The 11,590-nt window shown below is 43.4% G+C and overlaps 3 protein-coding genes across 10 annotated transcripts; 1 reads left to right on the top strand and 2 right to left on the bottom strand.

Moving 5' to 3' along the window:
• Window positions 1–6: 6 nt before the first annotated feature.
• On the top strand, window positions 7–2,259 carry Syx16 (syntaxin 16). The gene is made up of 5 exons (XM_078180347.1): window positions 7–309; window positions 424–642; window positions 774–981; window positions 1,073–1,332; window positions 1,397–2,259. The coding sequence occupies exons 1-5, from the start codon at window positions 229–231 to the stop codon at window positions 1,604–1,606; spliced, it is 978 nt and encodes a 325-aa protein (XP_078036473.1). The 5' UTR covers window positions 7–228; the 3' UTR covers window positions 1,607–2,259.
• LOC144469753 (oxidative stress-induced growth inhibitor 1) lies at window positions 1,548–8,005 on the bottom strand. 8 transcript variants are annotated; one of them, XR_013494044.1, is made up of 7 exons: window positions 5,621–6,376; window positions 4,474–4,554; window positions 3,940–4,382; window positions 3,631–3,863; window positions 2,768–3,534; window positions 2,359–2,676; window positions 1,548–2,279 (listed from the first exon to the last, which is right to left on the bottom strand). XR_013494044.1 is itself a non-coding variant. In XM_078180341.1 (7 exons), exons 2-7 carry the CDS (start codon window positions 7,575–7,577, stop codon window positions 2,435–2,437), a joined length of 1,794 nt encoding a protein of 597 aa, XP_078036467.1. In that variant the 5' UTR covers window positions 7,578–7,711; window positions 7,783–8,005; the 3' UTR covers window positions 1,548–2,434. The 8 variants fall into 8 exon arrangements, 7 of the variants coding, with proteins under 7 accessions (XP_078036467.1, XP_078036466.1, XP_078036472.1 ...); XM_078180341.1 differs by lacking the exon at window positions 5,621–6,376 and adding exons at window positions 7,550–7,711; window positions 7,783–8,005 and having other exon boundaries at window positions 1,548–2,676; XM_078180340.1 differs by lacking the exon at window positions 5,621–6,376 and adding an exon at window positions 7,550–8,005 and having other exon boundaries at window positions 1,548–2,676.
• A 772-nt stretch (window positions 8,006–8,777) lies between these two features.
• LOC144470353 (protein-L-isoaspartate(D-aspartate) O-methyltransferase) lies at window positions 8,778–11,581 on the bottom strand. The gene is made up of 6 exons (XM_078181376.1): window positions 10,473–11,581; window positions 10,128–10,228; window positions 9,922–10,061; window positions 9,626–9,851; window positions 9,220–9,305; window positions 8,778–9,130 (listed from the first exon to the last, which is right to left on the bottom strand). Exons 2-6 carry the CDS (start codon window positions 10,180–10,182, stop codon window positions 8,954–8,956), a joined length of 684 nt encoding a protein of 227 aa, XP_078037502.1. The 5' UTR covers window positions 10,183–10,228; window positions 10,473–11,581; the 3' UTR covers window positions 8,778–8,953.
• Window positions 11,582–11,590: the final 9 nt, after the last annotated feature.

Below are 11,590 nucleotides of genomic sequence, written 5' to 3'. Positions count from 1 at the left end.
ACACATATAAAATACATGTTTCGAACACGTCAAGAATTTCTCGTAGACGGTTCCAGTGGTTGTCAGTGATCAAGAAAATTTAGGATGTGATTTTGGTACTACTGGGTGATCAGCTGTTTAAGTCGGTTCACGATGACAGACGGAGAAATCTCGAGGAGGTAACAGTTAACAATGGATGATTCAGTGTTGTGAACATTTCATCGAAGCCGCTTCGAATAATTGGCAAAAATGGCTACGAGAAATTTAACAGAACCGTACGTTTTAATGCGGAACAATGCGTTGCGAAGTAGACGCATATATCCCGAGCAGGTATTGTGCTTCTAACCTCGTGATAACGGAGAAATTTACAATTTCTACGTGAATCGAATAATTCATGTAGAAAAGTTCGAATGAAATTGTAAATGGACCGGTCTATCTTTTCAGAATCTATCCGATCGAACGGCACTGGTAGCTTCGGAGTCCGACAGTACCGACAACGTAGAGTTAAACAATATCAATTTGGAAAATAGCGCACCACCTGTTTGGATAGATGCTTTTCTACAGACGCAAGAGATTTTAAACAAATTACGCGTGAAAGTAGACTGTCTGGTAGAATTGCAAGGGAAACAGTTAACCAGGCCAACGTTGGACGATACGTCGCAGGTTTGTCAATGACATTAACAGACAAGACACCCTTGTCGCGTCGCATCGAAAGTTAACGAGTTACTGTAACAGCCGTTGCACAGTGCCACTGTAATAATTGTCAGAGAAAATCGTTAAAAACATGTCTACAGGAAGAAAGGCAAATGGAACAACAGACGCGAGAAATTGGACGATTATTTTCAAACGCTTACCGACAAGTGCAAAGTATAAAAACCGCAGCCAGGCATGCCATTAAGCCAGTTGAGCGTCAATTAGCGACCAGCGCGGTATCTGCTCTCTCAGCTGCTCTGCAAGAGCTTGCCCTTCAATATAGATCCGCTCAAAATCATTATTTGACGCGTACGTATCCTACACAAGCAATTACCTCTAGTATTGTCGTACAAATAATTTTTCGGCTGAGATAATTAAAAACTTATTCGTATCGTTTCAGAGATTCAATCGAGGGAGGAGAGAAGCAATCAATTTTTTACCGAAGATCAATCGATATTTTCGAACAATGCCACGAACGATACGTGGTTGTTGGACTACGAGCAAACGAACGCCGAATCTTGGTACGAAAACGAACAACGTCAAGATTCTGTACTTTTACAGTTGGAAGATCCAAAAGATAGAATGAAGTTTGCTATGGAAAGAGAAGAACAAATTGGCAGTATAGTGCAAAGTATAGCCGATCTCCGACACATATTCGAGGTAATATGCTTCTTCTGGAATTACTAAAAGTTTCGAAGTTTCATTCAACATTCTCCCCGAACAGGATTTAACGAATATGGTCCAGGACCAAGGCACTATTTTGGATAGAATCGATTATAACATTGAACAAACCCAAGTACAAGTGCAGGAAGGTTATAAACAATTGAAGAAGGCGGACACTTATCAAAGGGCCAATAAAAATTTGTACTGCATAGTTGTTCTTGCAGGAGCTATTATTTTGGTTAGTTGTCTTTTCGTTGTATTCAAAACATAAGGCAAGATGTAAGGTTTACATGGATCGGGCAATATCCCCACCCGCTATATAATAAAGTTGTTATTGCTTGATATTTCTCAGAAGGAAATACCATTGTCGTGTAGTATACATTCTGTGCGGTATCAAACATTCAACAAAAATGGGGAATAGAGTTAAACTAGTATACAATGCAAATCTTCAGTTTGTAAATTTCAAAATTCACATCTCAAATTTTAAATTAACTATCAAATAAAAAGAATATTGTTGTACACATACGCAACAATCGGAAGCTCGCGCGTTTTCTGATAAACTTTCAAACATAAAGAGGCACGTTTTACGTGAAACCATCGAGTTCTTTTTTTTTAACATAAAAAAATATGCAAGTAAACATATGTATGAACGTTATACGATTTTTCACAATGTCAACGTAAATATCGTACCGGGCCGATTGGACTCGGAGATGTGTTAATAAACAGCAAGATCTATAACGAAACATTTTGATTCAAGTGATCTGTAGTTGGAACAATGTTTATATCTAACATTGTGAGATACCTTTACCTCCAATATTGCACCTTTTATAACTGACAGACACCGATTCTTTTCTCGTTTAATCGCATCTAGCCAACCCAACGAACGCGTTACTCAAGTATTTACCAACATCATACATAGATTGAGCGTTTCAAAAAATGCTACCCTGTAAAAAGTATTGCTGAATTGGCCATTTGCGCCGATCTGTATGACTGTAGCGTGGTACTTGTTGCGAATTATCTAACCGGTTGTCTTGTACTCGATCGTTGGTCGCAGTCCTGCACGGATAACAATCGTACCGGCATGTGGTTCGGGCTCGCCTCAGGTAGTAGATGTCGTCAATGTGTGTGCTAAAATTCCGAACGCCCCACCGAGTATGTAACGTACAAAATTATCACCGACTAAGGGTCCCAGAGCATAGAGTCCAGCTTTCGGCGACTCGATCACCTCGTATGTAAAGTCGTCTACCTCTATCGGATTCGATTTACTGTCTATGAATTTGTCCGGCAGTTTTCCGAGGCTAATGCCGCCGCTTTCGAGGTACGATAAGTTTGGTTTGGAGCCTGCGAATGGTAATACCAGTTGGTTTGTATTCATGACAAAAGTGGTACGACACAATTATCCAGAAACGGATACGTATACACATACACCTACCGATCAGTATCGCGACGATCGATACGCGAAACGAGCACACCCGACCGTCCGGAGACGATAGCGTGGCTGCTCGGATGGGCTCGTTGGTGTTGCGATTGTTCCCGGCTTCGGATATCTCGAGCAACGTATATCCAGGCAACGCGCTGTACAGAGGGTAATTTTTACCACCGTCCTCCATCATTTCGTACACTTTGTGATACTCTGGGTACATGGAACTGGGAAGACCCAACAGTTTCTTGTACTTGATGCGTTGCGCTTCCTCGTCTTCCGATTTACTCCACTTGTCGTCCTCGGCGTGGTATGAGGTGTCTCGGAATGCGTGCAACACGGGAATGCCTCGGAAACGCGCGGACATGATCGCATCGGCCGCGCTCAGTCCTGCTCCGATCACGAGAACGGGCATGATTTGTTTCGCAGGTTGCTCGTCCGATACAGAATCTGTAGCCCGACGTCGTCTATGGTTGCGTTCGCATGTTCGGTGGAACAAGGGCGCGTCCACGCGTGTCTGTTGGTCGATCAACCTATCCAACTTCATTTCAAGATCGTTTAAATTGTGTGTCACCCACTGGGGCTGTGAATCCTCGCCAGGTATCCCTAACCGATTTGGTAAGTCGGTGCTGCCAGTAGCGAGAACAACCGCCTTGCACCGGTACCGAAACGGCTTCCCGGTCTCTATTACGAACCCCTCTACTATCCATCCGTATCGCGAGTCCTGTTCGCATTCCTGCGAAACGCGATCGGCCCTTACGGAAGTAACCATGGTTCCGCTGCAACACCGCATTCATTGTTCCAAGCCTAACCGTATCGGCTCAACCGTAAAGACTAAACAATAGAAAGCGATAGAACGTTGGAGTTGGACTTACCATCGAAAATATTGCTCTAGTCTCTTTATCCGTATGTAGTCGTCGTAGTAGGCGGCCACTGTCCCGACAGAAATTCTACTAGCTGTTTTATGCGTGTATGATTCCGTGGGGTCTGTAGAGTTGGTTTTCCGAAGCTGCTCGGACTCTACCATCGTCTCCCACTCTCTGATATCCAAGTCTGGCAACGACATCCATCGGTTCAAACTGATGGTCAGTACGTTCGGATCCATTGACTGAAATAGTTGTAGAAGCGTTAAGAAGACCGAACAAATTGTCGAATGGTCGAACAAAAATGCGACAATCGATTACCTGCCACGCGCCACCTGGTCGGCCCTTACCGAGCACGACGTGGTCGATCAGTTTGTGCTCGGGATTCTGCTCCCGAGATTTCCAAGTAAGAAGAGACGGCACGTCGAAGCCACTGTCTACGCCGGGATGCTGCAGTTGATCCATGAGAAGGGCCAAAGGTCGGCCACCTATCCTACCCTCTATCCCAGAAGAGAGACACTTGAGTTTGCACCTTGTGCTGCGTGCCAAACAACCGTCTTGGCCTTTCCTCTCGCATCCATCGAACCTGCTCTGCCGTCGCTGTTGGTTGTTAGTTCCGTTTCTTTCGAAGTCAACCTCGTTATTTGCTACGCTAGAGCACAGCCTGGCGGTCAGCATCTCGTCCCCGGGATGCGGCTCGCCCGTATAGTACGGCCAGTTTCCAGCGAGCATGTAGGAAAGGCAAATGCCGCTGGGTCCATTTCCTGCGAACCCGTGAAAATGAGTTATCAACTGATCGTTTTATTCGCTTACTCTTCGCACTCTCTTCTACCTATAATTACCACCAGCGCGTACCTATTATTACCACATCCTTGTAAAGGTCGTTGGTTTCCTCGTCGTCGCAACAACTCTGCATTGTTACTTTGATTCCGCAAACTATAAAAAAAATAACAATTGAATCCGGTAAACAAATAAAATCTGCGAATTGTCGGAAAATTGTCGTGAGCAACCGAGGCGATGTAACGCGATCGATGCACGATTTTGAAGTACTGAAAACGGCTCGAGCGCGAGCGATTACGCGTAAATACTGTGTTGTCAGTGTGGGAAAAAACGATCGTGGAGATCCGCGTCGAGTTTCATAAATTGCCGTCGATCGATATTCGCAGCGCGCAAAAACAGTTCCTGCAAGTAACGGGCATGAGTCGGCTCGCGACGAAGTAGCTGCATCACGATCGCTTATCGACGCGTCGATAAACACGTTCAATCTTCAGATTTCGTGAAACCTGACAAATCTTTCGCAACGACGCTCCGCTTGCCGATGGACAATATTGAAACGAATTTACGCGGAATCGTGGAAAATCTTGGCTCGCGATGCCATCGCGATATTGCGCAAGAGATCACAATTACGCGGCGATAACGTGGCGAGGGAGTCCGCGCGCTCAGCGCGATACTATTTTGTCCGTTTGCACGTGCGAGTTCTAGCGACACGTTCCAGACCTCTGCTTTACGTGTGCCCGTATTTATATCCACATCTACGATAATCCGGTGAGAATTGTACCGGTTATTATGCTTTCACGAAAACCGTCACGGAAACGAGTACGCAACTACGACTTCTGATCGATCTCTCTAGCATGATTAGCAATTAATGTGGCACCGGCCGCTGGCGGAGATTTTTTTTTAACATCGCGGAAACTACCGAAGACTTCGCCTCCACAAAATGCCGATTCACTCTGATAAGAGAACCGCACTGTACTATCCCTCTTGGGTTTAATTGGAAATTTCAGTCGCGATGATTCACAATTAAGACAGTCGCAGTCATCACTCGAGCCATTAATCTGCAACGCAGTGCCACCCGATCGTCACGGATCGCAGAAGCGATTACAGTAACTGTACAAGCGGACAGGAGAGTTCCAGGAAGAAAATAAATCGAGGAATGACGCATTCGTAATGAGGTATCGTGGTCACACCGGTGATCGTGAAACGCCTATCGGACGACAATGACCTTGGCATCCTTCCGCGAGAAGCATGTGGTGCCGGTTCAACTGGTTGAACGTCGTGCGCACTGTACACAATGGCAAACCCGTGGTCCTCTCGTCCGAACCAGTGGACGAATTACCTTGCGATTGATGAACTCTCATATCATTGGACAAACACGAAATTTGTTTTGTCGGTGGATGCGCGTTGACCAGTGCTTCGTGGATCGAGAAAGGCCGACACGCCAAAGCCGGAACCAAAGCCGAGCACGAGTGGCGCCTCACTGGCTCACTGCACAGGATCAGTGTGACTAACAAACCTTCCACTGTACGCTAGTCAAAGGAAAGTGTGAACATGAGGGACATCTCTACGTTGCAGACAAACGGTCGCACTGTACAGGATCCACGCACGCGAACGATTGACATTACACTGTTCCGTACGCGGAAAGAGGAATGCAATCCAATGTGTGCGTCATTGACTTACGGGAGAATGTTTCCCACCGCGGAAGGTCACGATATGAACCGTATCAGTATATTTACATTTTTTTTTCAATATTAACTGTGTTCGCAGCTCATGACTGTCTGCATATCAATGGCATAATTGTTGCGTACCGTCTAGATAAGAAAAACGGCACTGTCACATTTTGATCGACGACTCGAATCGATAACCATTCACTCTGACGGTGACTTCACGTTACGTCACGCTGCGTTACGTTACATTCTATCGATGTCGGTTGCGGACGTTACGACGGGTTGCAAGACCGCCCTCATATTTCCATTAATCCTAGGAATCGATTGAGCAACCTACAAAATTGATGACTACCTTGTGCCGCGAGCCCCAGCGTACACGACCGAAGGTCGGGTGTCGGATCAGCTTGCTTTCTTTCCTTTTAATCCCTTTGCGTAATGCTTCACTTGCAAAAAAACCGGTTGTGCCTTTCACCATTCGATTCCCTGAATCTCCGAAGAGTAAGCGTAGCGTTACCAGACTGTATGGATACTTTTACATGCGACCCAACGGTATTGCGGCTTTGATCTTTGTTACGTACAGTTTACACGGAATTGCCGGCTATATAATCTCTAGTGCAATCTTGTTAGTAAACTGTTCCTCGAAATGGAATTATGTGTTGTCCGTTTATGATCTCGCGATTAATCTTGCGGTTTACGGTTCACGGCATCCCGATGGCTGGGTCCGGCGTTTTCTGTTTTCCGTCGGCAAGTTCTGTTACTATACTCGTATTCGTGCTATTTTATTTACGTAAATTACGCTCTGTATTACAGGTAATTTTCCATCGACTAAGAACGGTAACCCGGTATCTATTGACAAAGGCTAAACCGGCTTGAAACTAGCACGTGTCTCTTAGCCAATATTTTCCACGAGCTGTCTCTTGCCTATTTCGATGGTTATCTAATTAGCTAGAAAACCGAATTGATTGGCCCGATCTATTTCAATTATCCTTATTCGGTTTTTATCCGGCCAGTCCGGGCGATTAAAATCGTGCGCGCCGATGTCGCGTTTCTCTGCCGTATTGTTTATCTATTCGATGTAATCTTAGCTTTTTCACCGATCATTGTCACGGCTGGAAAAATTTTCTAACTTGTCAGGGATTTACGTAACTCATCTGTAGCGTCATTTAGAAAAAACGATGACGCGCGCTAAAAATAAAATTTACACTTCTGCGCTCAAGTCGAATCATGTCTAATTGTATTTATGTAAACCGCACCATTCTTATCGTTATCTTACGTGCCCGTGATAACCTCGTTGTTTCGCAACTTTTACATTTTTAAATTTTATAAAACGAGGCTCCTTCGCCGTTCGAGGAGAACACGTTTCTATGCGACACCAGTTTTTTTCGAATCGAATTTCATAACGATACAAGAGAAAGAATACGATGGTTGCGCGTTGCGTTTCACCGGTCGCGAATTGTTAGACGTTGTTTATGCAGATTTTGAAATACCTGTGTCGCTATCAGGCCGTCGAAGCATCCCCCTTAACGTGTACAGCGGACTCGAATTTGTACGGCTGTACAGAAATTTCGCCGGAGGATATATCCCACCGCCGCCGAATGCTCCTTGCCATCATTTTCAACCCGTTTCGCACTGTGTTGTCGTGACGATTCCTGTTCAAATCGTTCTCGTGTTTATCGATTCGACGATGGGTTTGGTTTTGAATTCGACAGCAATTTCTCACCACGACACACCGCTTTTCTCAATATCAGCGCACGGCTCTGAACAAGATCGTTACAACTGACAGAAATGTGTGCATACGAGACAGTACACATACAGATATGCACAGGTTCTGAACGCATCGCGACTTTATTATGGAACACGGAATAGGTTAGGCGTCGTTAATCACGACACATGGCAACACTCCCTTCCTAACAACGCAGGCGGACTGCCGGTAGCGAAGACTGCTCGAGACATCGAGACAACCTCTACCACATATTTTCGAAAATTCTATTACGTAGATGAAATCGTTATCCAATGATCTCCTTAACTCTAACTAACAAATAATTTAATTTTCCAACACTCTTTACCTTTGGTATATTTTCGTTTCAACGTTCAGATTTGTGTAACGATCTTATCCACCAATGTCGGAAGTGCGCGCGTAGTTATGAGATTTTTTAAATCACCGTTTGAATTACAAGTTCACCTTCAACTGGTTCTTCTTTTTAGTGCTATCGTAAGTTATTGCGTATTTAATGTTTATTTACTACTTGGAACATTCTCGATTAACCCTAGTTTACAGCTATCTACACGACACTTAAATTTCAACGACATTCAAATTAAAATACGATCGAATACATTGACTACTATAGAGCGCCACGATCGTATGCTATCTGAACGGTCACATGCTTTAAACTGGCATTCGTATTTTTTTTATATATATTAAATATACTTTTTCCTCTGTCTCTTAACAAATATTTGTTCATTATTTACACCGATAAAAGTAATATTCGACCGTAATCGTGGCTATCTATATCCCGTATGTATAAATACACGTATCGAACTTCCCTAGACCGACAGCGCCATCTGTAGTGATTCGTATGAACTACGATGTGGAATTTACGACCGTATACCGCGAAAACGTGGCGGGAAGTTCGATTTGAATAATTCCGACTGGCACAACGAATGCCGCATAAAATTTAATACAACTTTCAAGTGAAGGGTGACAAAGTTCATTCGTTTAGGAAAAATATATAGTTTATTGATGCATACCTCGGAAAAAAATCTCTAATTTGGTAAATTAGAAAATCCGCTGTGAACAAAAATGATTCTGTCTGAATTTTAACGATCACCGCTATCGTTGAAGACGATACAGAACATTTTCTAAATGAATTCTAAATTCACGCGATAATGCATTAATCGGTTTGTAATTGGGTGGCTGGATCTGTGAGAGGTACATAAAAAACTTGCAACAACTTTTTCTTTAAGATCGTGCCATCGGCATTTTTATCCACTTGCAGGAAATCTTGGAATCCTTCTGCGGCAACTACTGGACAAATTAGACGTCCTCCAGTAGCTAATTGGTTTATCAACTAGAACAAGCGAATCTCGTGTATTTATTCGCTGTCTATTCTTAGCAGATTCCTTAAGATTTGGATTATTGAAATTGAGGTTTTCATACCTCTTGCGGCAATGTTTCCGCCGCTGCTCCAACGTGAATTGCATTGTAGGGGCCGTCGGCAGAATGTCCCAATCTACCGTCTCCCACTAAGCGCATTTACAATGACCTCATGTTAAACTTCCGTCTATCATTTTACATAACGCACGACAAAGTCATAGAATTCTTGAACAGAGTCCCGTTCGATTCTTCCTGATAAGGTACACAACCTACTCCACGTGGGTGGATTACGGTTATATAGCGTTTGTACGCATCTGTTATTTTCAAATTCTTGAATGTATCAGAAGCGTGTATGATTTAATCGCAAAAAAAGAGACCGCGTCTTTCTTTTTTATCGGATATTATCTATTAACGACTGTGCAACAGATTAAAAAACGGCAACGCGTCTTTAAATGTTTGAGATTCTTACCAACAAATTTAATTCGACCATCTCTGATGAAGTGAGGACAATCGACCAGTACATTTTTCGTCGATATTTCAATCAATTCGGGGATGTGATCGACGCCGACTACATGACCACGTGAACCCACCATAAATGCCATGCACGCCGTCAAGTAACCAGAACCAGAACCAATGTCCAAGGCTTTGGCTCCTTCGAACAATTGATCAGAGAGGACAGATAACGCGTACGCATGCTGCAACCATAGATTGATCCTATCAAATTGTTTCTTGGAAGATATCAATGACCACCTCTGAATCGCTTACCATGTGAGGAGCACTAATGGTTACATTGTATCCTATTCTCCTTGGTCGATCAAGATATGGTTCAGGCTCATGACAGTACCTTGCCCTGTCCACAGCCAGCATTGCAGCTTCTGCTTTGTCAGTTGTCACGATGCCAGCTTCTGTAATTTTCAGCTTGCTATAGTTAGAGTTTTCTAAACAGTAGTAACAATTTGTGTCGGCCTTACTTTTCAATTTAGTAACCATTTCTTGATTGGTAGTTCCACTGCAGCGCCATGCCATGTCTTCTTGGGAGATTACAACGAAGCCGAGAACTGAACGAACGTGTCTGCTTGTCGATGACCAAATGACATGCAATAAGAAAGACATATATATATGTCAATTAATTTCAAGTATCTTTGCTAAGGACATAGCCTATCTGTCAAACTATTTCAGAGGCGTGTATGGCCTAAGAATGCTGTTACACATTCTCGAGATTACATATCGTGTTTCGTTGGAATATTTAGAGAGGAAACATAATTGATAAACGTTTCGAATAGAAATAATGAAAAATATTTACTCCGTTTACCTACCACAGAACTCGACCAGACCATCAACATCACTGGCGCTGATATCGCGCGGACAATATGGCCACCAATATGTATGGCAGATACAAAATAACACCGAAGATTGCCGTACAATGTATAGTGGTGGAAGAAAGAGAACGAAGGGACTTGACATGAATTCACTTCGACGATTTCGCAACATTTGTCGAGAAACGGTGTCAGTCGCAAATCGTAAACGAAGCTTATCGAATTCAGAAGATGCTTTAGCAATATCAAATACTACCTGGTTCGTTGTGTACCTGGTAAGGGTGTTATGTATAGAACGTACTTATGTATGTATCTGCTTTGCGAATCCTAACTGAACAGGTGCAACAAAGTCCATATATTATATATGTATAATTTTCTGTTCTCGTAAATAGATACATGCATACGAAATGAATATGTTAAAATGCATAGAACGCAAATAGATCGTGGATCAAGATCGCAACGATCGAATCTTTTCGATAATTTCGTGATGTCACGTGATTTTCTTTCGCAATGATGCAGTACCATTTTCGTACGGAATCTGGGGAAGAAGTTATTTATTGCCGCAGGCTGCAGGATTTTCATTGTAGGCACTGGATTTGGAAACGTTGACGAACCAATTAATGAAATCAAAAATTCTTATCCGTTTTTGCATTATTCTGCATATGCCTCGTGCATAAATTAACTGAAGACAACCGCTTACGGGAAATGATCGTTACGATTCCCTCTTATAGGTCGTAAATTAGTCTTATCGGGGAGAGGTGATAAAGTAGATCGATGGTAAATCAAAGACTACTATGCACTTGAATACATAGCTAACAACACAACCATATCCATACGTGTGTGATTCTACCGGAATCGATTTTCTCGTGGAAACCGCAAAAGCTATGAAAATTGCGAAAAAGGTAAAGAGAAAAGAGGCGCGTAAATTTCGCGATGAAGACGCTGATAGAGGACGTAGATAGGCGACCGTGTTTGTTCAGCACACAACGGTGCTCGCACAACATGCGGTCACACGTACGAGGCGAATACATACGTCGACCGAAATGATAAGCGGGATAAATTCGATTTGTTCGGTAGCCGAGCGGATACCGATTGGTATAAATTGGAGGTGGTATCGT

Source organism: Augochlora pura, chromosome 5, assembly GCF_028453695.1.
Source record: "Augochlora pura isolate Apur16 chromosome 5, APUR_v2.2.1, whole genome shotgun sequence".
Taxonomy (NCBI): Eukaryota; Metazoa; Arthropoda; class Insecta; order Hymenoptera; family Halictidae; genus Augochlora; species Augochlora pura.
This window is presented reverse-complemented; position numbering and strand designations above follow the sequence as displayed.